The sequence below is a fragment of the Trichosurus vulpecula genome, chromosome 1 (assembly GCF_011100635.1).
Source record: "Trichosurus vulpecula isolate mTriVul1 chromosome 1, mTriVul1.pri, whole genome shotgun sequence".
NCBI lineage: Eukaryota > Metazoa > Chordata > Mammalia > Diprotodontia > Phalangeridae > Trichosurus > Trichosurus vulpecula.
Window position 1 is genome coordinate 381,609,368 of NC_050573.1, and position 26,196 is coordinate 381,635,563.

General features: G+C 38.8%; 1 protein-coding gene and 1 pseudogene across 2 annotated transcripts in view; one reads left to right on the top strand and one right to left on the bottom strand.

Annotated features, from left to right (window-relative positions):
• DYM (dymeclin) overlaps positions 1-26,196 on the bottom strand; it is a 622,593-nt gene that overhangs the window by 87,557 nt on the left and 508,840 nt on the right. For both annotated transcript variants that reach the window (XM_036759110.1, XM_036759118.1), the window contains one exon: positions 8,348-8,461. In XM_036759110.1, the coding sequence (XP_036615005.1) occupies positions 8,348-8,461 (114 nt within the window). The remainder of the gene's footprint in view (positions 1-8,347; positions 8,462-26,196) is intronic.
• LOC118857032 lies at positions 12,967-13,479 on the top strand (annotated as a pseudogene).

The following is a 26,196-nucleotide window of genomic DNA, read 5'->3' on the forward strand; positions in this document are numbered from 1 at the left end:
GAATTGTAATTAAGGAACACCCAAAGGGGAATAAAGAGACATATGCTGGATATGAGCAGGCTACAGCATAAGAAATAACAAATTATGCAGAAGAAGTGGTACAAGGAATTTAAGTGAATAAAGATATGACTAGAAAAAAATAGCACAAGTGAGGGGTAACAAATAAGATGTCTGGTTGTTCGTCCAATATCAAGAGAATAGACTGGTGTACCCTTCAAGTCAAACTTAGGGACAGAATAAAATAGATGAAAATAATACACAATGGTCAGGAATGAATGGTTTGCTATCTGTACCACTGGAGGAAATATCAGTATAGATGAGACCAGAAATAGTAAAAATTCTTTAGCTTTAAAAAACATTGACCTAATGGCTTTTTTTTTTAGTACAGACAAAATAGAAGAACCAATATTAAATTCAAGACATGAAAGAAAAGTTGAGAGACTCTTCTCACAAATGGGATGTACTGAATTAATCTGTACAAAAAGACTCCATTCCTTCTACTCTCTCTCTCTTTCCTTCACCCTCTCCTTGTTTTTGCAAACACTTATTGAGGGTGAATGATGAGTGATACAATCAGTAACAACTTGTTCTTGTGGAGGATGTAGACCCCCAAGGCAAACTTAGAAGTGCATCAAATGCACCTGTAACATCTTAATATGTTACAGAATTTATTTACCTAAGTGATATAAATCTGTCCAGCTTATTAAAAAGCCCCACAAGCTCTGACATTCCTTTGTATGTCTTATACTTAGTTTTCATGTGACAGATTTTTACTACTTGAAAGTTGGTGGTCTAGGAACAGAAATGTCATAAGAAAATTTTTATTTACAGGACAACAAATCATATTTTACCTTGTCTTAATGATGATGGAATGCTTGATGGTACGCTAGAATAAAAGTAAACCCCAAGGAAATTGTAACAATTTAGTACTGTCAATTTGCATGGTAATGTGATATGAAGTGATTTTATGCAAAGCGGTTAAATATGGAGTGTTTGGGGAGGGAGACTACTAGCAGTTGGGGGGATCAGGAAAGACTTTATACAAAGGATGGTATTTAAGCTGTATCTTGAAGGAAGGGAGAGACTCTATGAGGTGGAGATAAGGAGGGAAGGCACTACAGGTGTGTGGGATGGCCAGGACAAAGGCATAGGGCTAGGAGATGTAGTGTCATGTGTGAGGAACAGAAGCCATTGGTTGGAATGCAAGTATAGGAAGGGGAGTAATGTCTAATGAAGCTGGAAACATAGGCTGGGGCCAAGTTATTGTGCAGGACTTTAAAAGCCAAACGAAGTTTGTTTTATCCTACAGGAAATAAGAAGCCACTAGATTTGATTAGTAGTAAAGTCACATGGTCTGAGTTGTGCTTAAGGAAAATTACTCTGGCTGCAGTGCACAGGACAGACTGGTGTTGTGAGAGACTTGAAGGAGAGAGACCAATTAGGTGGCTATTACAATAATCCAGGAAAGAGGTGATGAGGGCCTGAACTAAGGTGGCAGCCATGGAAGTGGAAAGGAGGAGTCTATATGGGAGAGATGTTGCAAAGGTAGAAACGGCAAAATTTGGCAAATGACTGAATATGTGCGGTGAGGGAGAATGAAGAATCGAGTTTACTGCTGAGGTTACAAAACTGAGAGACTGGGAGGATGATGGTGCCTCAACAGAAAACAGGGATGTTTGGAAGAGGAGAGGGCTCAGAAGGAAAGACAGAGCTCTGTTTTGGACATGTTGACTTCAAGATGCCTTCTGGATATCCAGTGTGAAATGCCGAAAAGATCACTGGTGATGGGGGAACTCAAGTTCTGAGGCTGGATATATTGATCTTGTAGTCATCTGTATAGATATGATAGTTAAATCCATGAGAGCTGAAAAAAGGGCTTCATCTTGGTGAGGGAAGTTGTGTGTGAGTGCATTATCCAGATTCCTCTCTCCCTCTTTTGTTCATAGTTTTAAAAAAATTAATGCCTTTTGTTTTTATATAACATTTGATTCTAAATATATCCACCTCCCTCTCATAGCCAATAAGCCTCTCCTAGTAAGAAAGATTTGAAAAGAAAGCGGGGGAAAGCCACTTCCACAGAACTAACTAATGTGTATGACAGCATTGGATAGTGTATGCTACATGGCATGCACAGAGTATTGCTCCTTTGAAAAGAAGGGAGAGAGGTGGATTCTCTCAACTCTTTTCCTAGCCACATGGTTCAGTTTTGTTTTATTATTCTTTCCCTTTACAACACTGGAGTTACTGTATATTGTTGTCTACGTTCTGCTTCCTTTCCTCTGCATCAGTTCACATGTCTTTCTTTGCTTCTCTGAAATTTTTTTTTACTTTCTTTTAAAAAAAAAGTTAATTTTGCTACTGTGGGCTTACTTATCAACAAAAACACAAACATTTTGACAGAAAAGAAAAGGAGACTTATATGTGAAATCTTGTTATGTGGTTTTTTTAAAAAGTGTATGTTAAAGTTAACAAAGTAGCATCAAAAATTCCCCTTTGAACTTTCTGGTTTTCTTCTGTGTGTTTTTAATGTTTTACGGATATTATTTCTTCTTCTTTTGCATCTCCATCACTACTCACTAACTCACCTTAGCTCTCATTCTCTATCATTCTTCTTCTTTCCACTTATCCAAATTCTATGCATTCTGCTGAACCCCTGGGGACCTTTCCCCCCCTCTGAACTCATAGTACTGTACTTCTATCTCACCTATAGCACTCATTTGGCACTCATCTCAAGTTACCTTGTACTAGTGGTTCATTTTTAATGAGTATGTGATTCGTTTCCCTTGCTGGACTGGAAGCCTTTTGATGGTAGCCACTGTGTCTTATATTTGACATTTCTGGCATATGCCTGACACAGTGTTATGAAAAGAACAGCCACTCAATAATTTGTTCATTTTTTTCCATTAGGAAAAAAACATTTAACAACATTTAACAGATGATTGCTCTAAGTTCATAGAATTTAGGAATAGAAGTTAGTCCAGTAGTTTTCAATGTTTTGATCTTAGGACCCCTTTACACTCTTAAAAATGATTGGGGGGCCCCCAAAGAACTTTTGTTTATGTGGGTTATATCTTTCAATATTTACCATATTAGAAATGAAAACATCTTAGTACAATAATAAAAAGCTGTTCTGACTCTGAGGACTCACTGAAAGGGTCTTCAGGATCCCTTGGATCACACTTTGAGAACCACTAATCTAGTTTAGCTCTTTCATTTCGTAAATAAGGAAGTTAACATCAAAAGATAGGAAATGCCTTGCCCCAAGTCACAAAGGTAGAAAGCAGTAGAGCTGGGATTCCAATCTAGGTCCTCTTAGACCAGATCCAGCACTGTTTCCGTTATACCACATTTTATCACATAGAAGAAAGAAATAAATCCAGAGTGAAGGATGAGGATAGTCTTTGTTGTGAAGGACTTGGAGAAGCAGGAAATGGTGGAACTAGTTGGGACTAAAGGGAAATGAACTGTGGCATGTAGAGAAAAGGGAAAAGGTGGTAGAGCCCCATCCTATCATCATTCTCTTAAGTACTTGGGCTACAAATAAGTAACAGATGCTAAAGGAAATTTCAATTTTATATAGAGATGGATTCTGCTTAAAGCACGGGAATTATGAAATAGGTTGAAAAATTTCCCCTTGTATTATGATGCAGAACAACTTTGGCAGATATTGAAGGCTGAAGACTGGAAAGAGACATCTATGGTTCAGAAGAGAGGGAATGAGAGACACTAGACAAATAGTTGAAAATGGTATTGGGAAGCAAGATTAGATGGCCAATGACACAAAGGGTAAGAAGAGAGACTTCCCACTCCTTAAAAAAAAAGAAAGAGCAATAAAGAAATTTTGAGAGCCAATAAAAAATATGGAGTTAAAAAAAGGCTTGAGATTTCAGTTTAAATAAGTTTTGTGTTTGTTCTGTAGAATTAAAGCTTAAAGTTCTCTGAGGTACAAAAATGATTTTGTATGAAACTGGCTGCCAAATTTTTCTGAAAATGATGAGTGCATTTGGTCTCTGAACTGAAATAATTCATTTCAGGTTATCAGTTATGTTCCTACCAAGTTTTCCTACTTAATACAAAAGGGATTATTCTCCTAGCTACTTGTCATTGAAAATCAGGAGCTTATTCCCAGACACCAGAGTATCACCTTTCTCACTTTCCTAATCCTCAAAATAAATAGATAATTCACTAAAAGGAAGAAAGTGAAAGACTGTGAACTTCACTAAAAAGGGAGGTGAGGATGGTGGTAAAGAAGAATCAATGAATACTGGGGACCAATTTTCATATATCATAGTGATCTTTAAATTGCTGTTAATAAGCATAACAGGAGCCTGGATTATACACTGCTTGTCTATAATGAAAACAATGATATCTTTGAGCTGCAGCTTCTACGTCAGTACCAGGAAGGCCCATTAGCTACATCTATTTCCTTCCACAGACTAAAGGAGAAATAAGCAACTTATAATTTCAGTGCCTGTTCTTTATGTCTCTGTTTATGTAGGAGACTCTGAAAAAACTACCTATATCTGCCTGTCCTAGTCTTTACAATATAGCAGTAAGAGGAAAATGTTTAAAATGATATTAATTCTATTTATTCTGAACAGCCAAGTTGTTTAACTGTATAGATGGACTTACCCAAAGAGTATATATTACTACACAGGAAATTATATAAATATTTTACAGGGCTATGTCAAATAACATTTGATTGAAAAATATTTTATTTGGTTGAAAGTCAATTACTATGACAGGGTCCTCCAAATCTTTTTGTTTATCTGCCCCAAGTTGGAAGAATGATTCTTCCATGAATGTGGCTTCCAATTCTCCAATCCAAATGGCACTTTAAAAGTTTAGGCAAATCTACTTTCAGCTCCCACAAGTATACCAATTTCTCATGTGTAAGGGGCAAGTATAATCCTCCCAGAAACCCAAATTGTGGTTGGAAATAACTTTGAAATTTTCCATGTTTAATTTATATCCTAAGAAAGAATAAATCAACAAGCTATAGCATATTCCAAACTTTCAAATGTAGCTTATTAAACAAGCATTTCCATTTTGAAGTTACTTCTCTTTTATGTCAATCTTACATATGAAGTTGCTACAATACACTCTGTAATTTTTTTTTATTGATATGTTTTAGTTATTTATCAAAAAGATTAAGGTGTTAATATGTTGGAATACTATTAACAGCAGCATGGAATAGTGGGAAGAGTGCTGGGTTTGGGTACAACAGAGACCTGGGTTCAAATCTTAACACTAATATTCGAACTAGAAAGACCCTTAGAGGTCCACACTCTTCATTTTTATAGGCCCAGAAAAGAGAACTGTCTTACTCAAAATGATGCTCATAGCACACAGTTAGTGGCTGATACGGCCAGTAGCAGAGCTCAGGTTTTCTGAATTGCAGGCAGGGGCACTTTCAGTTACAGTACACTTTCATTCATACACTATGTACTAGAAGCTGTGTTAACAGGGGAGACTGAGGAAAGACTAGCCAGGGAGAAGAGCTCAGAGAGGGTGGTGTCATGAGAATCCAGGAAGGAGAGCTTATGTTCCATGTCTGACTCTTGGGACTTTGCAATGTCCTCACCCTGTTCTCAGCCTGGAGATGCTTTCTCTGTTCCTCTGGTCCTCTCTGACTTTTGAGTCCCTGGCTAGGACTGCCATTTCATGAAATGTCCAGGCCATATGTACTCACTTCTCTCTTGGATCTGCACCCAATTCCTAATGCCCTTTCCTTCCATCCCTTCCAGCTCCCCTTTATGTGTTGTTTTCTCCCAATAGAATGTGAACTTCTTGTGGGTTGAGACTATTATTTTTGCTTGTATTGTATTCTCAGCTCTTAACATAATGCCTGGCACATAGTGAATGCTTAATAAATGCTCTATATATCTATCTAACTAGAAGGAGGGGATGGTTAATAGTGTCAAATGTTAAAGTGAGGTCAATAAGGATGAGGAATGAGAAAGGTCACTCGATTTGGCAATTGAAAAATCACAGGTAATCTTGGGGAAAATAAATTTTTTTTTTGGTTAAATGGTGAGATCAGAAACCAGACTGCAAGGGACTAAGAAGTGAGAGAAAGAAGAGGAACGGAGGCAAAGAATATTGCTTTTTCTGGTAATGTTGTGAAAAGAGAGGAGTGAATACAGGATGATATCTCGAGGGAATGTTAGGGTAAAGTAAGCATTTTTAAAGGATGAGTAAGATTTGGCCATGATTGAAGATGGCAGGAAAGAAGCCAGTAGATAGCAAGATACAAAGGATGAATGTGAGAATAAGCTGAAGGAGAAGACAAGTGGGGAATGGAATTAAAGGGCATAAGTAGAGGGGAACAAGAGAGAAAAGAATAGTGGACAATGTCAAGTGGTTCTGAGATAAAAGAATAGGGAAGAGAAGGCATTTGTAGCAAATTGTTCTCTGTTTTCTCAGTAAATAGGGCAAAAGAGAGAAAAGGGGTGACATGGGAGCCTGGGACAGAGAAAAGAAAGTCTGGCTGGGAGGAAGTGTGAGAAGTGTAAAAGTATTACCTTGTGGTAGTGAAAGCCCAGTTGGGGATTAGGTGAGATACATTTGTAATGGACCCAGTCAGCATGGCTGTCTGACTTCATCCAGTGGCATGTAGCAGCTTGTAAGAATGGAAATGATGAAGGTCATCTATGGTAGCAGCTTGGCAAGATATGAGTGACAGGACCTTGGGCAAGGCAACTGAATATAGAGGACATCATAACAATGAACTGATTCAAGAACAGAGAAAAAGTAAAGTGAAGGCAGAATGTGGGTGATGACTAGGGGAGCACTGAGGGATGGAAGAACTAGAGACCATGATAATGTCAAAGAATAGGTTTAAGAAGAGTGAAGCTCAGGAAGAGATGGAAGGATAGGAAGCTATGGTTATATGGAAGAATGTCAGAGTTATTGAACATGGAAATGGAATATTTCTGGGTGATGATGAGATTAAAGGTATGATCATCCTTGCTGAGGTGGAATGAAAGTACAAGGCACAGAAATGGAGGAGTTTTATCAACTTGGAAGGGAGGGGACTGAGGGGACCTGAACATGTACTATACTGATGCTTCCAGTCTCTTTTGCTGGCCCATCATCATTGTCTTGTCACCTAAATATAGGTGTTTCCCAAGGCTCTGTCCTGGGTCCTCTTCTCTTCTTTCTCTACTGTAGCAGCTCTATGCAGGTAATTCCCAGATCTATATAATTAGCCTCAGTCTCTCCCCTGAGCTTCAGTCTGGCATCACTGACAGTCTAACAGACATTTCAAATTGCATATGGGAGATCGGTCAAACTCAAAATGTCCAAAACAGAACTCATCTTTCTTTCCAAACCAGTCTCCAAACTTCCCTATTTCTATCAAAGATGCCACCCATTCTTTCAGTCTCTCAGGTTTGTAACTATGATGTTATTCCCCCTTTCTCACTCTATCACCATAAGAATCCAATCAGTTGCCAAATGCAGTCATTTCTAGCTTCACACATTTCTTGCATCCGACCATTTCTTTCTACTATCACAGATGCCATCCTGGGTCAGGCCCTTACAATCTCTGGCCTATAACACTGCAATGGTCTCCTAATTGTCCTGCTACCTTTAAGCCTTCTTTTGCTCCAATCCATCCTCCACACAGCTGTCCAAATGATTTTCCTCAGGCAAAGATCTGACCATGTCTCTGCCCTATTCAACAAAAGCCTGTGGCTACCTATTCCTTCTAGGATAAAATAGAAATTCCTCTGTTTGGCTTTTAGAACACTTCATAACCTGGCCCCAGTCTATTTTTCCAGCCTCTTTATATATTACTCCTTTTCCTGCCCTCTATGGTCCAACTAAACTAACCTTCTCCCTCTGTTCTTCACATATGGCCCTCTGTCCCCTTCCTTCACGTCTTTACATTTGTACACTGGCTTTCTTGCTGTTCCTCGCAGTCTTACAATATTCCAACTCTGGACTATGCATTTTGACTATCTCCTATACCTGGAATTCTCTCCCTTCTCAGCTCTAACTCCTGCCTTCTTGCAAGACTTGGATCAAATCTCACCTTCTGGAAAAGGCCCTTCTCTCTCCTTCCTCTCCCAGTGCCCTCCCTCTGAGATAACCTCCTATTTCACACTTTCTTGTATGTAGACAGTTGTGTGCATGCTGTCTCCTCTGTGAGACCAGGAGCTCCCTGAGGGTCGGGACTGTTTTTACCTTTCTTTGTATCCCCAGTGCTAAGCCCAGTGCCTGGACCACAGTAAGACCTTAGTAAATGCCTATTGACTGACAGACTAAACTGCGTAAATACAAATATTCACATAAACAGATCTGAACCATGTTCTAATTGACTTTTTTCTTTGAAAGCCCTTACCCTCAGCCTGTCTTTGGGCAGCGCAACAGCTCCTTGCTTGATGATTTCCAGGACTCGTTCCACTGACAGCTCGGCTCCAGCCTGTTGCAGTCGTGAGCTAAAGAAGGTGATTACCTGGAACAGAAAGAAATATTGTTTAAACAAGCTGATGTAGGAAACATCACTTCAGCAAACACTGCTCCATGTTTAAAGGAAAGTGATCTTTGGCTCATAACCCTAAAAGTACAGCTCTTTGCCTACAGGGCTAATGACTGCACCCTAGGCCTCCAGATTATTCCAACAATCGATCAATCAATCAACATTTAGTAAGTGCCTACACCTCTGGTTTCTTCTCTTCTTTCTGTCCTCACTTGTTTGGTTTTCTCCATTTCATTTCCCCCAGAAGGGAGGAGAAGCTAACAAACAAATGGGTCAGTTTAGTGGTTTAAGAGTAATGCCAAGAAATGAAGCAAAGGAACCTAATGGCTACAATTATGTTTTCAGAACTGGCTCTGAATTTTATTTATCTCCATCATACACTTACATGACTACTAGGGTTAATTCAGAATTCTGGCAGACCACATCCAGTGTGAAGCAAAACCATGCCAGAAGATGCTAACACAGTAGCATCCTCTAGGCAACAAAAACTCTCTCTGACGTTTTCCAATATGTAACCTAACACAATGAAATCATTTTTAAACAGAAGTCTTTGAAAACAACAACTTTAATGCCCTAATTACATCTTGGATGCCAAGTTTTGTTCAGGGGGAAATCAAAGACTTAGAAGTACTGCTCTATTAGGAAACACTAGATTCTAATGTGTGTGTTTATGCATAAATATTTATTTGTGCTGTTTCAAGTTGAAAGTTTATTTTTAAAAAGTAGCAGCAATATTTTAATTTTTCATATAAACCCATGCTAAAGGATATACATAATTTGTTGCATATGTTTTCTTTTTAAAACTTAAAAAAGTTATTCTATTTTGAATATTAATTGTTCACTAGTAATTTTTCCCCAACGCCATTCTAATGGAACAAGTGAACTGTATCCCATAAACTCTGTTGAACTGCTTTTGTTCTGGAAAGCCAAGAGACCCAGCTGGAGCCAGGGACCATTAACATAATTATGCCTCACAACTCTACTGCAGTTAGTGAAAACAAAGGCAGCTGATGGCTCGATTACTTTTGATTCGACTAAGTCATTCTTTTATCTTAAGCAATTTGCTAGCACCAGCTTCTCTGCTACGTGGGAGAGTTTGTTTCGTCCACACAGCGCTGGTCTTTCAATGTGTGCCAGTCATTACTGTTCTTCCCCATTTACAGTAAGATCCTTTGGGTATGATCTGGGTCTAGGATCATGTCCATGGGGTCTAGGCCTATGTTTTGCTATAAGAGGTTGTTGGCAAATTGTTTATGATTATAACTTAAAAGTATAATATGGATAGAAGATAATATAATAATAAAACACTATTAAAATGGTGTCTAAAATATCTAGGATTTCTTATCACCTCTTAAAAGCAAGATTTTAATTATTAGTGTTATAAGTTTATTTTGCATTTAATTTTTGGATATTTTAAAGGAGAATACACATGACATGGAACTAACCATTGCTTTTAAAGGAAGCGACGAGTTTCTCTCTGGGAAAAAAAAAACACACACACCTCTGCTCAAAACAATTCTATTTGCATACAGAGATTGAAAAGTGGGCAATATACCTGTCAAACACACACCTTAAAAGTTAAATTTTACATTTGAAAGGTTTCTCTACATTTGAGGTTCAAACATGTAATCGCTACCTTTTTAGTATTTCCTTATAAGAATTCTGTATTTTCATTCAGTTTCAGTTTCATTCAGCAGCAATCAAGTATGACTAATTTTATTTTTAATCACTTTAACTTTCTACAGAATGTTCTTGGGTTCTTTCAAATATTTAGGCAATAAAACTGGAATAACTCAAGATAGATAGGTTTAATGCAGAATTATATGTAGACAGAAATGACTAAAATCCAATGGAAAAACATTAAATTACATTTTTGACAATTTTGATTTTATTGGGTCAAAAGATTATTGGCTCCACACCATGAGGAATTCTCATTCCTATCAGAGCTATTGCATGGTAGATGAATTTACTCAAATGTAGTGACAGTCTTAAAATAAGATACTCTAAGCATTCTTCTTTTTAAACATCTTTTAGGTATATTTTTTAAAGGTCAAATTCTGATTGATTTAACTGACATGAGCTACACAGTAAAATGGATTATAATCAACATTTTCTAACTGAACAAGGTTTAGGGTGAAGTGTTTTATCTTTTTTAGTTTAGCCAAAACATTTCAGATAGAGTAAAATTGTGAGATCAGGCTATATGTATCTTGCAATCCCATTCATTCAAGGTCTTCAGCCTATTTTCCACAACCTAACTAGATATTGTAGACAATGGTGATTTTAGTAATGATAACAACAGTGCTCCAGCAATTATTATTTGCCACAGCAACCAACAAAACTGTTAAAGGAGATCAACACCTCTTCCCCTATCCCCCCCAATATTTGCACAAGCTTTAGCCAAAAAAAGAAAAATTTTAAAGTAAAATCTAAGGCTAAATAAAAATGAATGCTTTGTTAGTCTAACTCAAAGCCAACATTTCAAAGGAACATACTTTTCCACAGTGGGTGTTTTACAACCTTCCTCTGCCTACCATATTTCAGAGCAGACCTTGGCTGCAACTCATGAAACCTAAGTACAGTACATTACCTTCAATTATCTTATTGGCTTTGAACAGTAATTGTCCAATGTCATGTTCTGATTAGTCAGTTGGACCTTTCGAGTAATGTCAAAGTCACGTTTAACCCCCTGTCATGAAACCTGTGGATGACGTTCACCAGATCACAGATTTACAGAAATGTGACGCTTTGTGCTTTCCTGAGGAATGAGTATATAAGAGAGTTAGTACATGCTAGGCAAGCCCTCCCTCTTGGCTGGTAAAAGGTTATTCTCCCAAGAGAGGGTTGGGTATTTATTTTAAACAATGGTAGTGGGGTTTAAAAAAATGCAATACTTGTGAGTTGTATCACTTTTTTTTTTTTAATTCTCAAATTTCACTCAACAGACGTATTGAGCACCAACTCAGTTGTAGCCACTGGACTGGTATGTGGAATTCCAAAGGTAGTAAAAGACTGTTCCTGTCCTCAAGGAAACTACTACCAACTATCTGATGGGGGGGGGAGTGAGGCGTGGTGCAGGGAGAGGGATGGAACACAGATTTCTGCATAAAAACAAAAATGATGAAACACAAAGTAACATGCATAACAGATAACAGCTGAGCACACTGATACACACCTTTACAAACTGAGGCATATAAGAGCTAGAGTTGAAGGAAATGAGTTTGGTAATAAGGGTGATTTAATTTTACACATGTCAAAACTGGGATTCTTTTCAGAGGAAACTCATGAAAAGATGGCAGATAAAAACTAAATAACCCTGGTACTTATTGGCTCAATATACTAATGCATGCCAGACACAAATTCCATCTTTTAAAAAAATGCTAAAGTTTGTACAAAATTTCTGTTGTTTATATTGCTCAAAATGGCAATGATTTCCTTTCTTTTTCTTTTTTTTTGCAGGGGGGAAGAAAGGGTAATTGGGGTTAAGTGACTTGCCCAAGGTCACACAGCTAGTAAGTGTGTCAAGTGTCTGAGGCCGCATTTGAACTCAGGTCCTCTTGATTCCAGGACCAGTGCTCTACTCACTGCACCACCCAGCAGCCCCCAATGATTTTCAATGTCACCATACTGAACATGCTTTAAACTTTAGTTTAATCTCATCCCTAAATTTTTGTCCACTAGCCTAAATTAAGTTAATGGGTTATTTTATATTCTACTTATTATCTTTACCTGAGGCCAGAAGTTATGGAATGTTCATTTTGATCATGGCACAAATGGGAACTTCATGTAGAGTAGGGAAGAAATAGTCCTTGTCCCTTACAGGTTTGTAAATTAAGAACACATAAGAGCACATTGCATATAGTACTTGGTGCCTGCACTCATTTCATGGTTCCAGGTAAAAAGTACAGCTCCAGAGCTAGAAGGGATCTTAGAGGACATCTGATCTCTAGTTCTCTCCTCTTTCATTTATCACTCAAGCAATTAATAACTATTTATTAAATGACTATTGTGTGCCAGGTGCTACTGAGCTAGGTCCTGGGGGGGCAAAAGACAAAAAAAGAAACAGTCCTTGTTTCTTATATTCTATTTGGCAAGAAGCATATGTACACATATGAGTATGTATGAAGTAAACATACAAATACAAGATAATTTTGTAGGGGAAAGCACTAGCTGCTGGAAGAATCAGGAAAGGCTTTCTGTAGATGGCTAAGCTAAGTTTTGAAGGAAACTTAAGGTTCCTAGGAGGCAGAGGTGTAGAGCAAGTGCATTCCAAGTATAGTGGCAAGTCTGTGAAGCATGGAGATGGGAGAGGGGCTGAGAAACAGTTAAGAGCCCAGTTTGGCTAGACCACAGAGTTTGTGGAAGGAAGTAAAACAACATAATAACATTAAAAAGGTAGGTTGGAACCTGGCAGTGAAGGGCCTTAAATGCTAAGCAGAGGCATTTGTATTTGGCCTTAGACATAACAGGGACCCTTCTTATCACGTGGTCGTCATATAGGCTGCATGCTGGTGGGGTGGGGCCCCCAGGTCTGGCTCAGGGGAGCGGCTGCTTTGTTCCTGGCCTTCCTGTGCGTGCACTCACTGCTCTCCACGTGCCCCTACCTATGGCTGCTTCTCTGAGCCCTCTCCATGGCCACAGGGCCTCCAGAAGCCTTGGCCCCCGCCTCCACTGGCTCTGTCTCAGTCATCTTTGTGACCTGCCCCAATGACAAGATCGCCAAGACTGTTACCAGGGCCATGATAGAGAAGCGACTGGCCACCTGTGTCAATCTTGTACCCCAAATTACATCCATCTATGAATGGAAAGGAAAGATTGAGGAAGACAGTGAGGTGATGATGATGATGAAGACTCAAACTAACTTTGCACCCTTCTTGACAGAATTTATTCATTCTGTTCACCCGTATGAAGTGGTAGAAGTCATTCCATTGACTGTGGAATAGGGGAACCTTCCATACCTTCATTGGGTAAAAGATAGCACCACTCATCCATGATAATTCCATTTTGATGACTTCTGAGCCTACTCTGATACCTCAGGCTAACTTGTACACTCTCTCTCACTTTCTCTAATAAACCCTATCCCCAGAAAAAAAAATAATACGGACCTTACCTAGAGTTTATCCAGTGGTAGAATGATATTATGAGACCTGTGCTTTAGGAATGTCAATCTGGCAGCTGAGTAGAGAATGAAGTAGAGAAGGGAGAAAGAGAAGGGAGGCCAATCAAAAGGCTATTACAATACCCAAAGGAGAGGTGACATGGGACTGAACTAGATGTGGAAGAGGATCAATGCAAGATCTGTTGTAGGGGGAAAGAAACAAGAACTGACAAGTGAGAAATTGAGGCTGACTTTGGTTGTGTAACTGGTTGAATGTAAGGATGGTAGTGTTCTCAACAGAAGGTGGGAAGTTCATAGGATGGGTGCATTTGGGGGAAATCTAATGAGACCTCTTTTGAACATGTTGAATTTGAGATGCTGAAAGAACTTCAAGTTTGTAATGTCTGAAAGAGAGTTGATAACGGTGAGCTAGAGCTGAGAGGAGAGACTGGGGCTGAATATATATATATATACACACACACACATATACACATATATATGCATATATACACACATATATACATATATGTGTGTATATATGCATATATATGTGTATATCTGTGTGTATATACATACACACAAATATATATATATATATATATATTTGGGATTCATCTGCAAAAGAGATGGTATTTGAACCCACTGGAGCTGATGAGGCCATAAAGTGAGTGCAGAGAGATGTAAAAGACACCACTACCTTACATTTGGATACTATTTTTTAAAAATAGTTTTCAAGTGCTTTCATTCTACATTATCTAGGGGCACTGGATTATAGTACACGCAGGCCTGGCCTTGGAGTCATAAGACCTGTGTTCAAAGCCTGGCTGGGACACTATTTATTCAACTGTGGGATAGTCACCTAACAGCTTTGATCCTCAGGGTTTTTATCTGTAAAGGGCATAACAATGCCTGTATGACCTTCCTTACAAGGCTGATGTAAGTAAAGTCCTTTGTTATTGATAAAGTGCTATCTAAACAAGGCACATGAAGAACCATGGGAAGTATTATTATTGAGGGAAGGTGGTATTTTCTCCATCTTTGGTAAAAAGACTAAGACAGAACCATATTAAGTGACTTGCTGGCTTCAAAGTTGGTGGATAGTAGGGTTAGGACTAGACACAGGTCTTCAGCTTCCATTTCAATGCTCTCTCCATTACCTCATGCCGCCCCAGTGAGCCCCCCTAAATTATGTGGTAGGTAACTATAGGATATGGATAAATATATTGGGTAGAGTGGCAGCAGAATACAGCAGAGAGAGCGCTGGACTTGGAGTCATGAAGATCTGAGTTTAAAGTTAAACTGCTGATACTTACTAGCCCTGTGACTCTGGGAAAATTGCTTAACCTTTCTGAGTCTCAGTTTCATCATCTGGAAAATGGGGAAAATAATACAGTACCTTTCCTCAAAGGGTTTTTGTAAGGATCAAATGAGATAATGTATTAGTTATATGCTTTGAAAATTTTAAAGCACTATACAACTATCAGTTGCTATTACAATTATTTTAATTTCATTTTTAATCATTAGGAAATGGTAGTCTCCAAGGAATACATATTGAAGTTATCCCACCTGCAAATGGCAAAGACACCAAAAACATCATAAAGTTTGCACCATATGAAAGAAGCTACAACCTGGAAAATAAAAAATGGGTTAAAAACTAGTACCTCAGGCTTGCCTTTCATATTCAATTTAGAGGTAGAACATACATTTAGTTGGAAAGCCTGGCTTTTCTTCCCTGACCTGATATACTCTATAGTCTTTTTGCATGGAGTAAAACAAAACGTGTCAAATTTTATCTGATATGGTATATATGTTTTTTAGGATAGGGACTGGAACTGTGATTTCATTGGCATAGGAAACTCCCATATTAAAAAGTTCATTCTATAATTACACAATTCTTTAAAAAGATAAACATTCAAAAAACGTTTTCCTTGAAGTATGAGATACAGTTTGAAATCACGAGATTGTTCAAATAAAGGGGCTGACGGAGATTCCTTTAAAGTGGCTGTAACTTGTAGGCTGAACAATTAATCAGTGTACTATCTGTTGTAGGACTCTAGTATTTACTAAATATTATTTTGTAAGGTAGACTATTAATAAAACAACTTTGAAAATTAACTTTCTTAATTTTACTTACCAGTAATCTATTTAAATAATAGTTCAAAACATATGCCATGCTTAAAAGTAGTAAACCTCTTGATCCCTAAAAATATTATGAATGTGGGCTTTCGCATAATTCATATTGCACGGTCTGCCCATTATATTTAGTTAATACAATTTCATTGTAGAATATTTTGCCTCCATTTCTCTTCAACCTTGCTGTAGATTCAGTTAGTATTGAGATAATCTACCAACTTTCCTATCTTGAGATAGATAGGAAGGAGATAAAAACTGTCTATTAGCAACATATTGGCCACTATCTAATATTTATTGAACAGCAATTATGTACAGTGTACTGAACAGGATAAGACCTAGTTCTTATCCCACAGGCTTTATTGGTGATAACATTCTGGGAATGGCACTGTTACAGGCTGGACACCAAGAATGACAAAAGAGAAAGCTAGAGTCAAGCTTAGTTAGAAAATAAATGCAGATTTTTCATGTCTGACTCCTTCAAGAGGAATCAGAAGTACTCCAAGGTTAGTCTCAGCATCACTGAATGTCTCAATTAGATATATCAACTCTCAAACTCCAGTCGGCTAAATGGAAGACTTATGGCCTCTCTCTCTACCCACATTTTTCAAGGTTAGGTCTGTGGAAGAAGAAAATAGCCAAGGAGAACACAAGCAAACATTTCAGGATCGTTTGGAGGTACAAGAAAACAAGGAAGATGAAGGTTGAGAGAGAAAGAAGATGATTAGAAAATATGTTAACGAAAGGTAAATATTATTAGGAAATCTTAGTGTACTGGATGTTACATATGCTTGCTTATCTATCTTAAGCATCCAGAAGTGATTGCTGAATTTTAAAAGAACCTAAGGCAGTTGGTTTATTGACTTTCTCCAAATTATCACTTTTTGATAGCAATATCTAATAAAATATGCAAGAGCTTATTGACAGGGGTTATAACAACTTAACCCAAAATTAGGCAGAATGGATGAAGACAAGGAAGAACTTTTCTGAATTGTCTTATGTGAGAAAAAGTTGGATATGTAGAGAACAGATGGTGTTAGGATATAAGTGGGAGATATAGGTAGAACTTACAGAAATGAAGAAAAGAATATATAACCTGAAGTATAAGAAAACAAAATGATATTTCAAAAATCTTGGCTGTCCAGGAGGAAGCATAGTAAATAGTTTTTAGTTTCTGATTGCTAGGAGCACAGAAAAAAAGCCCATATATATGCATATATATGTATATTTAAATGGTAATCTTCAGGGCATGCCAAGTAAAGAAGTTTTTCATATGACTATTTAAGACACCTGGAAATAGCAAGAACATGAAAGCTTCACAGAGACTTGGAAAACTATAGGATTCTCCTTATACTGTTAAGCTGGTATTATAGTCTAACACAAAATAATCTATGTAAAATGCTTTACAAACTTTAAAACCCTCTATAAATGTTATCTGCTGTTACTATGAACTTACTTTATTAGAGTTGGAAGAACTAATCGTCACATATAATGAGCATAGAGATGTAGGGATGAAAGTGATAGAGAGAAAAACAGAACGGTATGTTTATGATCAGAAGAACTGTGCACATCTCTAGGAGGTAAAGCCCTGGGCCCAGAGTCAGGAAGACTTCAGTTAAAATGCTGCCTTACTTACTGGCTGTGTGACCTTGGGCAAGTCACTTAGCTTCTCTCTGCTTCAGTTTGCTCAAATGTAAAATGGAGATCTTAATAGCACCAACCTCCCAGGGTTACTGTCTGGATCAAATGAGATATCTATATAATGCTTAACACAATGCCTGGCACATAGTGGGTGCTTAATAAATGCTTGCTGCTTTCTTTTCCTTTATTTTGACTCTGACCTCTCAACTCACTATCTTCATCTTAAAAGCACAGAATTTTTATAGTTCTTTTAAATAGCAAATAGTTCCCCCAAAGCCTAACAATAGCAACACGGTAATAACTCACACCATATAATGGTTTAAGTTTCTTCCACAAAGTTTTACTCTGATATTTCATTGTAGTGTGGATGTGACTCAGGTTTCTTGAAGGCTAGGACAGCTGAGAAGCTTTGGGATCTTCTTTCAGGCTGTAAAGGCATGGAGTATGTCCCACCACAGACTCCACATCTGCTTTCTGAAGACCAGTCTAGCTCAGTATGGAGAGGCTCATGAGAAGGAGGCTGGTCATTTGGTGATGAAGCATTTGGCCCTGTCAACCCATGAAATAAGGAAAAGTACAGAATGGCCTTCATTCTTCTTTATCCCTCTCCCCTTATGCAGAATTTGTGGCAGAAGGTGCTAAGGAGCATAGTTTTTAGCAGTAATTTGGCCGCTGGCACTATAAATGTGAGATCCCTGTCCAATGATCAGTTAATGCTCATGACAGCAGTAATAATTTATATGTGCTTTAAAGTTTGCAAAATGCTTTATAAATATTATTTTATTTGATCTTCACAACCACCCTATGAAATATGTGCTATTATGTCCATTTTACAAATGAGGAAACTAAGGAAGACAGAGGTTAAGTCACTTGCTTAGGAATATACAGCTAGTAAGTGTCTAAGGCTGGATTTGAATTCTGGTCTTCTTTACCTTCCATCTAGCCCTTTATCCATCATATCACTTAGCAAACAACTGAAGTAATTAAATTGCATCAATTTTGACATTCTCAGTTTAAATAAACCAGAAAACTAAATGAAGTTGCAGCTAAAGGGAAGGATGCTCACAAGTTCTTCTTAAGACAGGCAAATAAAGCCATTGGCAAAACTGATTTTATTGCATGACCAAAAGCAATTGGAAACATCATTTTGTGGAATGTATGGTAATTGTATATTGCAGGCCTCGTTCTGAGGATCCGCAAAAAGACCACTATGAACATGACTTCAGCTCTCCAGAGAATGGAAGCTGAGAAGCGCCCAAAGGGCAATGGAGAACTGCCTGGTGGGTATGGTCAGGCTGTAGCATGTGATGAATGTGGAATCATGTAGAGAAGTGGTCTAAAGGATGTCATCAAAGAAATGTATATATAAAAAAGAAGATGAGTTGTCCACAAGTGAGAACAAGGGAAAAAGGCTGGGCATTTGCCACCAGCTACTCTGCTTGGTTTCCACTCTATCACCAACATCATCCCAAGATAAACTCAACATTAGGAAACCCATCATGGAGATTGCTTCAGCCTTGGTACTCATACCTTGACAGTATCCTCAGTTCTTCCCTTCTGACTGGAGGGTAGAGCAAATAACTCCTCCCAGAGCCTCTCTTTAGAGAGCTCAGAATCTCAGCCATCTCTTCCTTTAACACTAGATGCTCTGCTTGGTTTTGACTCCATCATTATCACCATCATCAATATCCACATTAATGAGATCATAGATCCATCTGAGTAGGGTCTGCAATGCACTTACCTCACAACAACCCTGATACCTAAGTAGTGTGAGCATCCTTATACCCATAAGAGCATATTTTAAATGCCAGTTTTTATTTTGTCATAATAAATTGATGAGGAAAAGGAGGTCCCAGATTATTTTTTTAAATTAAAAAGTTTTGATATCTTTTGTTTTTATATCACCTTTATTTCTGAATATAGCCCTCTTTCTTCCCTCCCCTGTGAATTATCCCTTGTAATAAAGAATTTTTAAAAAGAAAGAAAAAAAGCAGTTCAGAAAAACTAACCAACATATCAACCAATTCAACAACACTATATGCAATATTTCACATCCATAATCTTCTACCTCTGCAAAGAAGGCAGGAAATTGTGTTTTCTCATATCTTTTTCAGGGACAAGTTGATCAAGTGTACTTTTAAAGACTATCAAAGACAACCTCCCTTTGCAGGCCAGCTCAAGCTTAGATAACTCTTGTTATGTACTGGCAAGTGAAAGAATCACTGACATTTTTTAGCCCAAGTGACTTCAGAGATCCTGAGGTCCTGAGGCGAAGCAGCTTGTCCAAAGTCACTCTATTACTGGTTAGCTGGTAAAAGTCAGAATTAGAACCCAGCTCTCCTGACTCCTTGTCTAGGCACAGCAAAAGTAACTGACTTCTCAGGATTACACAGCTAGTAAGAGCTGGGATTCTAACCCAGGCCGCCTGAGTCCAAGATCATTGCTCTTTCCAACATAACAATAATAAATAGTGTGTCTGCTATTGTCTAGCACTTCAAAGGGCCAAATGGAAAAGGACCAGACTCATTACTGGGATAAGTCTTAGTGACTTAGCTTATTAATTTAAAATATACTGACCTTCCTTGAAGTTGACATGTTGTAAGTAACGCTTAAAGTCCTATTATAAAAAATGTCAGAATTCTTAATTCTAAAACAAGCTGCAATTTTTTCACCCATTTGTCCTACTTCATTTTAGAAAGGACAAAAATTATTCTGAAATCCTTAGAGAGACAAGGAGCAATATATACATACTGAGAATAATTTTTAGTTTATTGGAAGTGAATTTTAAAATGGCAAAAATTATACAAATTATTGATCTCCTTTATTTGTTAGCTTTATTTTTAGTATGACAGCCCAGCGTGAAACCATTTTCAATTTAATAAAACTCATTTAACTCAATGACAAAATAGTTGCTAAAGTGCGTTAATTTCTGAAAAAATTGAGCATTGTTAAAATGATCATTAAATCAAAAGAATATTTTGTGAAAATGGAAAAAAACTCTAACATCCACAAGAACAGTCAAATATGTGTAGCCAAAAGAAAATGTGGAAAATACAAGTCAACCAAACAATGGAAATTCACAAGACTTGAACTTTTTGCAGCTTAAAACAATTTGAAGAGGAATTTTAAAGGTACTGCCTAGACCACCCAGCATATGGTTTCATGGCTTATCATTTTACCTTGACCTTTCTCAGTCGTGAGCTATGAGAAGAGAATTTGGCAAGGTGATATGGAAGTGAGAGAATGGTTTTGATTGGTAAAGCAAGAAACTTGTTTCTGAGAGACTTGGTAAATTACAAAACCAGTGGTTTTTCATTTGGAGGGATGCAAAAAAGGTAGAGGTTACTTGCTTTTCCTATAAAGCACAATTGTACCGGCTTAGAACACAACCTTAATGTTGCATTAAGGAAATTTTCTGACCATCTCAAACAAACAACAAAGGAGGCTGTTCATGCTTTGTTAATTACATGAATGAGAGGCTATCTGCTTGAGAGTTAGTGCACCCTAGAAATTTGGAGCTGAAAAGAAAAGTTAAATTTTATATCACCAACTTGCTACTGTGTACGTCAGAAAGAATGGGAGGGAATGTGACTAATGGGAATAAAAATATGGAACCGCAGGCGCACTGGCCTCTGCCAGCCTTGGCCTGACTAGCCCACAACGCACTCATCTTTCCCATTCTCGGCGTCCTCCTAACATTTATTTGTAAACTGCAACGCTCTTCTATCTTGCAACTGTTGCCCGGTCATTTCACGCCTGCCCTGCTGCACAGAGCTCTCCGATGAGCTCAGACTCTTCAAGCGCACGTACAACAGCAGAAGGAGGGGCCCCCAAATGGAGATGAACAGAAGATAGAAGCATGAACCTGGAAGGACTGGCGGCAAGGCAGGAGCCCCAAATTTGAGGCTCACAAAATGCTAGAGGCAATAAAAAGGGGTTTTTTTCCTTTAGTTATGTTCAAGGCTAGATCAAGGAAAGGAACGTAAGTGTTTGGAGAAGACAGAATAATATTCAAAGATGACAGAGCAGGCAAAACTGCTCAACCTCCATTTTGTCTCGGTCCTCTCCACTCAGTAGAATGACACTCGGATCTGGGCGAATACAACCAGCACTGTGACCCAAGATAAGTGAGGAGATGCTGAGGGCACCTACCTGCTTCAAATGAACTACGTCCCACTTGTTAAAGGAATTTGGAGATGTGACCTTAAAATGACAATTTAGATTTACCCAGAATACGTCATGTGACCTGCTTATGTCACATGTGATGGGAGGAGCTTACAAACAGGAAAGGAAGTTGTGTCACAGGAAATGCTTTCAGGGAACACTTAGAGGGGCAGGGGGAGAGAAGAGGTGGCTGTGCTGTGAGTGTGTGTGTGTGGGGGGGGGGGGGCAGCAGGGGATGCATCGCTATGGGATGGAGTGGTTCTCGGCTGTGACGCCGGGATGGCCTGGGCTCATTGGTCTGGGGATGTGGTTTACTTCTTCTGCCTTCTGTGCCGAGAGTCTCTTCTGTTTTGTGATACGGAACCACACGTGCATTTGACAGTTCGTGTCTTGATGATCGCCTGGCTCATAACAGACCTGAGCCATGATGTAGTAGAAAGAACACAGTGCTGGGGGTAAGATGACCTGGGCTTAAGCGGACTCTCCCGGGCAAATCATTTTGCTTCCTTAGCACTGTTCTCTATTTGTAAAATGGGGATAATACCATATTGCTTACTTCTCTGGTTTATTTTCAGGGAAAAAAATCCACATTGTATAAACCATAAAGTGCTACAGAAGTGTGTGAGCTATTAATCTCAGCACCATCACCGGAAATCTTTGCATATTCACGGAGAGTGGGAGAGGTGGGAGACAGGCATATGTCTTGATCTTCTCAAAAGAGAAAAAGTACTTTGCACATTACAGACTGGTAAGGTGGCTCACCGGTAAAATTTTGGGCTGATTATATGCGTGATTATTAGTATGCACATTACTATTATAGTGCACATTATACTAATTATACATTATTACGCATATCCATTTAGTTCCCATTAGAGCCCTGGATTTGGAGTCCAAAGAGCTGGGATCAAATCCTACTTTTCTTATTAACTGTTTGATCTTAGGCAAGTCACTTAACTTCTGTAGCTCTGCATCCTCATTTTTAAAATGAAGAGGTTGGAACAGACAATCCTTGAGATCCCCTCTAACCCCAATCCTGTGATTCTCTATTTTCTCTTTTCTTCAGTACTTAACAGAGTGAACTCTCCTTCCCTGCTTGAGGCCATCTTCTTGGGAGGGGGGGGGTTTCTGGGACTACACTCTTCTAGTTCAGTTTATCTCTTCAGTTTCTTTAATTGGATCTACTTCTTCCTGCCTCTTCAACATCCTTATCCTCCAGGTTCAATCTTCTTACTTCTGACTCCTTTACAGTCTCTTTGTTGAGGATCTCATCTACTCCAAAGGCTTCAACTATCTCCATGGAGATAATTCTCAGAACTCCATTTCTAGCTCTTACCTCCTCTTTGACAGAAATAAGATGTTGTTCCTTACCTCAACAAGTTTTCATTTTAGTAAGGAAACTATAATATTAGTACACAAACTGCAATAATTATATTATCAGAGTATAATACACACACAGGACAGGCATGAAACATATCAAGTGTCTGTCAGAGGGAGAGATGACTTCTGGCCAGCACAGGGTTTGGGAGGCATCAAGGAAGGTTTGATGGAGAAACAGCAGGTGAACTGAACCTTGATGGAAGAGAAGCATCCAAAAGAGAGAGGCGGTGAGGAATGCTGAAGAGTCTCACTGGGGCTGGCCCATAGAGCATAACGTGAAATCTGGAAAGGAAGGATGTTGACTGATAAAGGTAGGCGCCTTACTTTCCATGAACAAAACTGGACCATTCTATGATCATTTCCTGTACTCTTCCGCTTTGCTTATGCCCATTACTTATTTCTGTTGAAGTCCTACCCATATTTAAAGATCCATGGACTCTTTGGCTTGGGAAGAATGGAGATTAGCTAGTCCAGCTTTCCATTCAATGATAGATTTCCCTGAGAAGTCATCATCTTCTCTAGTACAAGTTGATGAGGTTATCACAAGGCAGTCCTTTACATTTTTTGGATAGCTCTAAGAGTCAGCAAATTCTTGTTTATATTAAGAAAAAAGACTCCATCCAGGAATTAATCCTAGATTTGCTCATGGAAGCTACATCTATAGTCCTTCTTCTACATGACACTTCTTCATTCTCATCCGGGGTAAACATCCACTCCTGTGGCTTCAATGATCACTTGTGTGTAGTGGAATAAGAAATCAGTATCTCATCTTCAGTCTTTCCTCCTGTCTATATCCCCCTAACTCTTTCAGTTCTACTGATATAAAACTATTCTCTTGGCTGTTAGGTGGCACAGTGAATAAAGCACTGGGCCTGGAGTCTGGAAGACCTGAATTCAAATCCTGCCTCAGACATTAGCTGTATGACTGTGGGGTGGGCCAGTCACTGTACCTCTGTCTACTTCAGCTTCCTCAACTGTAAAATGGGGATTACACTAGATCCTACCTCACAGAGTTGCTGTGAGGACCAAAGGAGATGGAATTTGTAAAATGCTTGCCACATAGTAGGTGCTTAATAAATGCTTGTTCCCTTCCCATCTCCCTCTTGTCAGTCATTCTAATAGTTCCAAGTGGCCGCTGGATATGCCTACTTTTACATATTTATGATATCCTGAACCCAACATGTTAAAAACTGAATTCATAAAAATTTCTCCAAAACCTGTCCCGCTCCCTACTATTTCTATGTCTGCTGATGATATTATCACTTCCTGGTCAACCAGACTTGAAACTTCAGTGCCACCTTTGATATTTTCCCCCTTTCCCCTGATCTCTATCACCAATTATTTGCCAAGTATTATATATTCTACTTGCACAATCTCTTAATTCAACAATACTATATTGTGTCTTTTGTATAAAGTACTATTAGGGGTTGGTGATACAAAGACAGAAAAGAGAGTCTGAATCCTTAAGGAGTGTTCACTCTACTGAGGGGACACATGTCAGTCAGTAAACAAGCATTTATGCTTGTTACAATGTAATGTAAAGAAGTATTATATATACAAGTAAGTATAAGGTAAGGAAAATTGAGGCGGGAGAGAGCAAGAGTCCTGGATCAGAGAAGGCTTTATGTAAGAAGTGACATATGAGTTCAGCCTTGACCTTTTAAATGGTGGGCTCACTGGTACATCAGTAATAATGCCCATGATTCCTTTTCCTCACACTGGAACTAGAGTATTCAATTTATTTTGGTAGATCTTTGGGGAGTAGATGGAGGACAGCCTTCTCTCTCTCCCACCACTCCTCCCCAGCCCCCTTTGATGGATTGGGCCTTCTCATTTCCTTTCTAGACTGATAGAGACATGTGTATAATCATGATTTTGCTCTGTGTGAGAGAATGAGGTGGTGACCCTCCACAAGCTCTGGGGAGGTGGTAATTCTGCTCAGTATCATCTTTAGCATCTGTGACTCCTCTGCAGACTTCTCTTCCCTCAAAACCATGAGTGGGCAGAGACTACTCCCTCTCCAGGGCACTGTAGCTTGGGACCTGACAAAAGTACAGGCATCAGACACAAGTTAGCCTTTGCTAGGTTCCCCAGAATCCCTTCCTGTGCCTTGGGGCTTCCATTCTACTGAGGGGATATGGCCGGTCAATGAGTACTGATGGACTGAGGAGAGAGAGAGAATGAGTTTAGGGATCAGGGAAGGCTTTGTGTAGGAAATGGCATCTAAGTTGAGCCTTAAAAGAAGATAAGCATTCTGAGAAGTGGAGATGAGGCAGGAACTCATTCCAGGAGCACAAAGCCAGGAAATGGAGGATCCTATTTGAGAACCAATTAATAGGCCAGTTTGGCTGGGAGGTAAAATTTGTGATGTGGAGTAGGATGAAAAAAGACTAGAAAGTTGGAGAGGAGTCAGACTGTAGAAGGCCTTTGAATATTATCTTTTAAGCAATAGGAAATCAAGCAGCAAGGGTATTTGAAAAGGATTGTGACATGGTCAGACCTGTGCCTTAGGGAGACTGTTTTGGCAGGACGAACTGGAAAGGGTAAGTTCTGCAAGCAGAAAGTCCAACTAAGACACTATTATAGTATTTCAGGTTTAAACTGAGGAGGGTCAGAAGTAGGGTAATGTTGCTTGAGTAAAGAGAAGGAAATTGAGGTGAGAGCCATTTAGAGGTAGACTTGACAAATCTTGACAACAGATTAGAGGAGGAAAAGGGAGGGAGAGGAAAGGATAAAAAAATGACTCTGGGTTTATAAATCTGAGTAAATGGGAAGACAGTGCTACCCTCAATAGAAATAGGAATCTGGAAACAGGTTTTGGGGAAGAAGGAGGAGAACAATTAGTTCTGTTCTGGATCTCTTGTGTTTAAGGTACTAATGGGGTATCCAGGAATAGAAATCCAACAGGGAGTTAACAGTGTGGAACTTGAATTTAGAAGTTATATATAGACATAGAAATTCTGGGATTACTTGCATAGAGATGATCTTTAAACCCATAGACGATGATGAGATCTCGAAGAAAGTATATGTAAAGAGAACGGAGAAGAGGGTCCCAGGAAAAGTGACTGAGGAGTGGTGAGAAAGGTAGAGGGGAGAACCAAGAGAAATGCTACAGAAGACAAGGAAGGAGAATGTTTAGGAGGAAAGGATGCTCAACAGTATTAAAAATTTCAGAGAGATCAAGGAAAATAAGGACTAAGAAAAGGCTTTTAGATTTTCAGTCTGGAGACTGCTGTTAACTTTCAGTTAAATTTTCAGTTTCAGCTGAGTGATAGTTTAAGAATTCAGAGTACAAGGACCT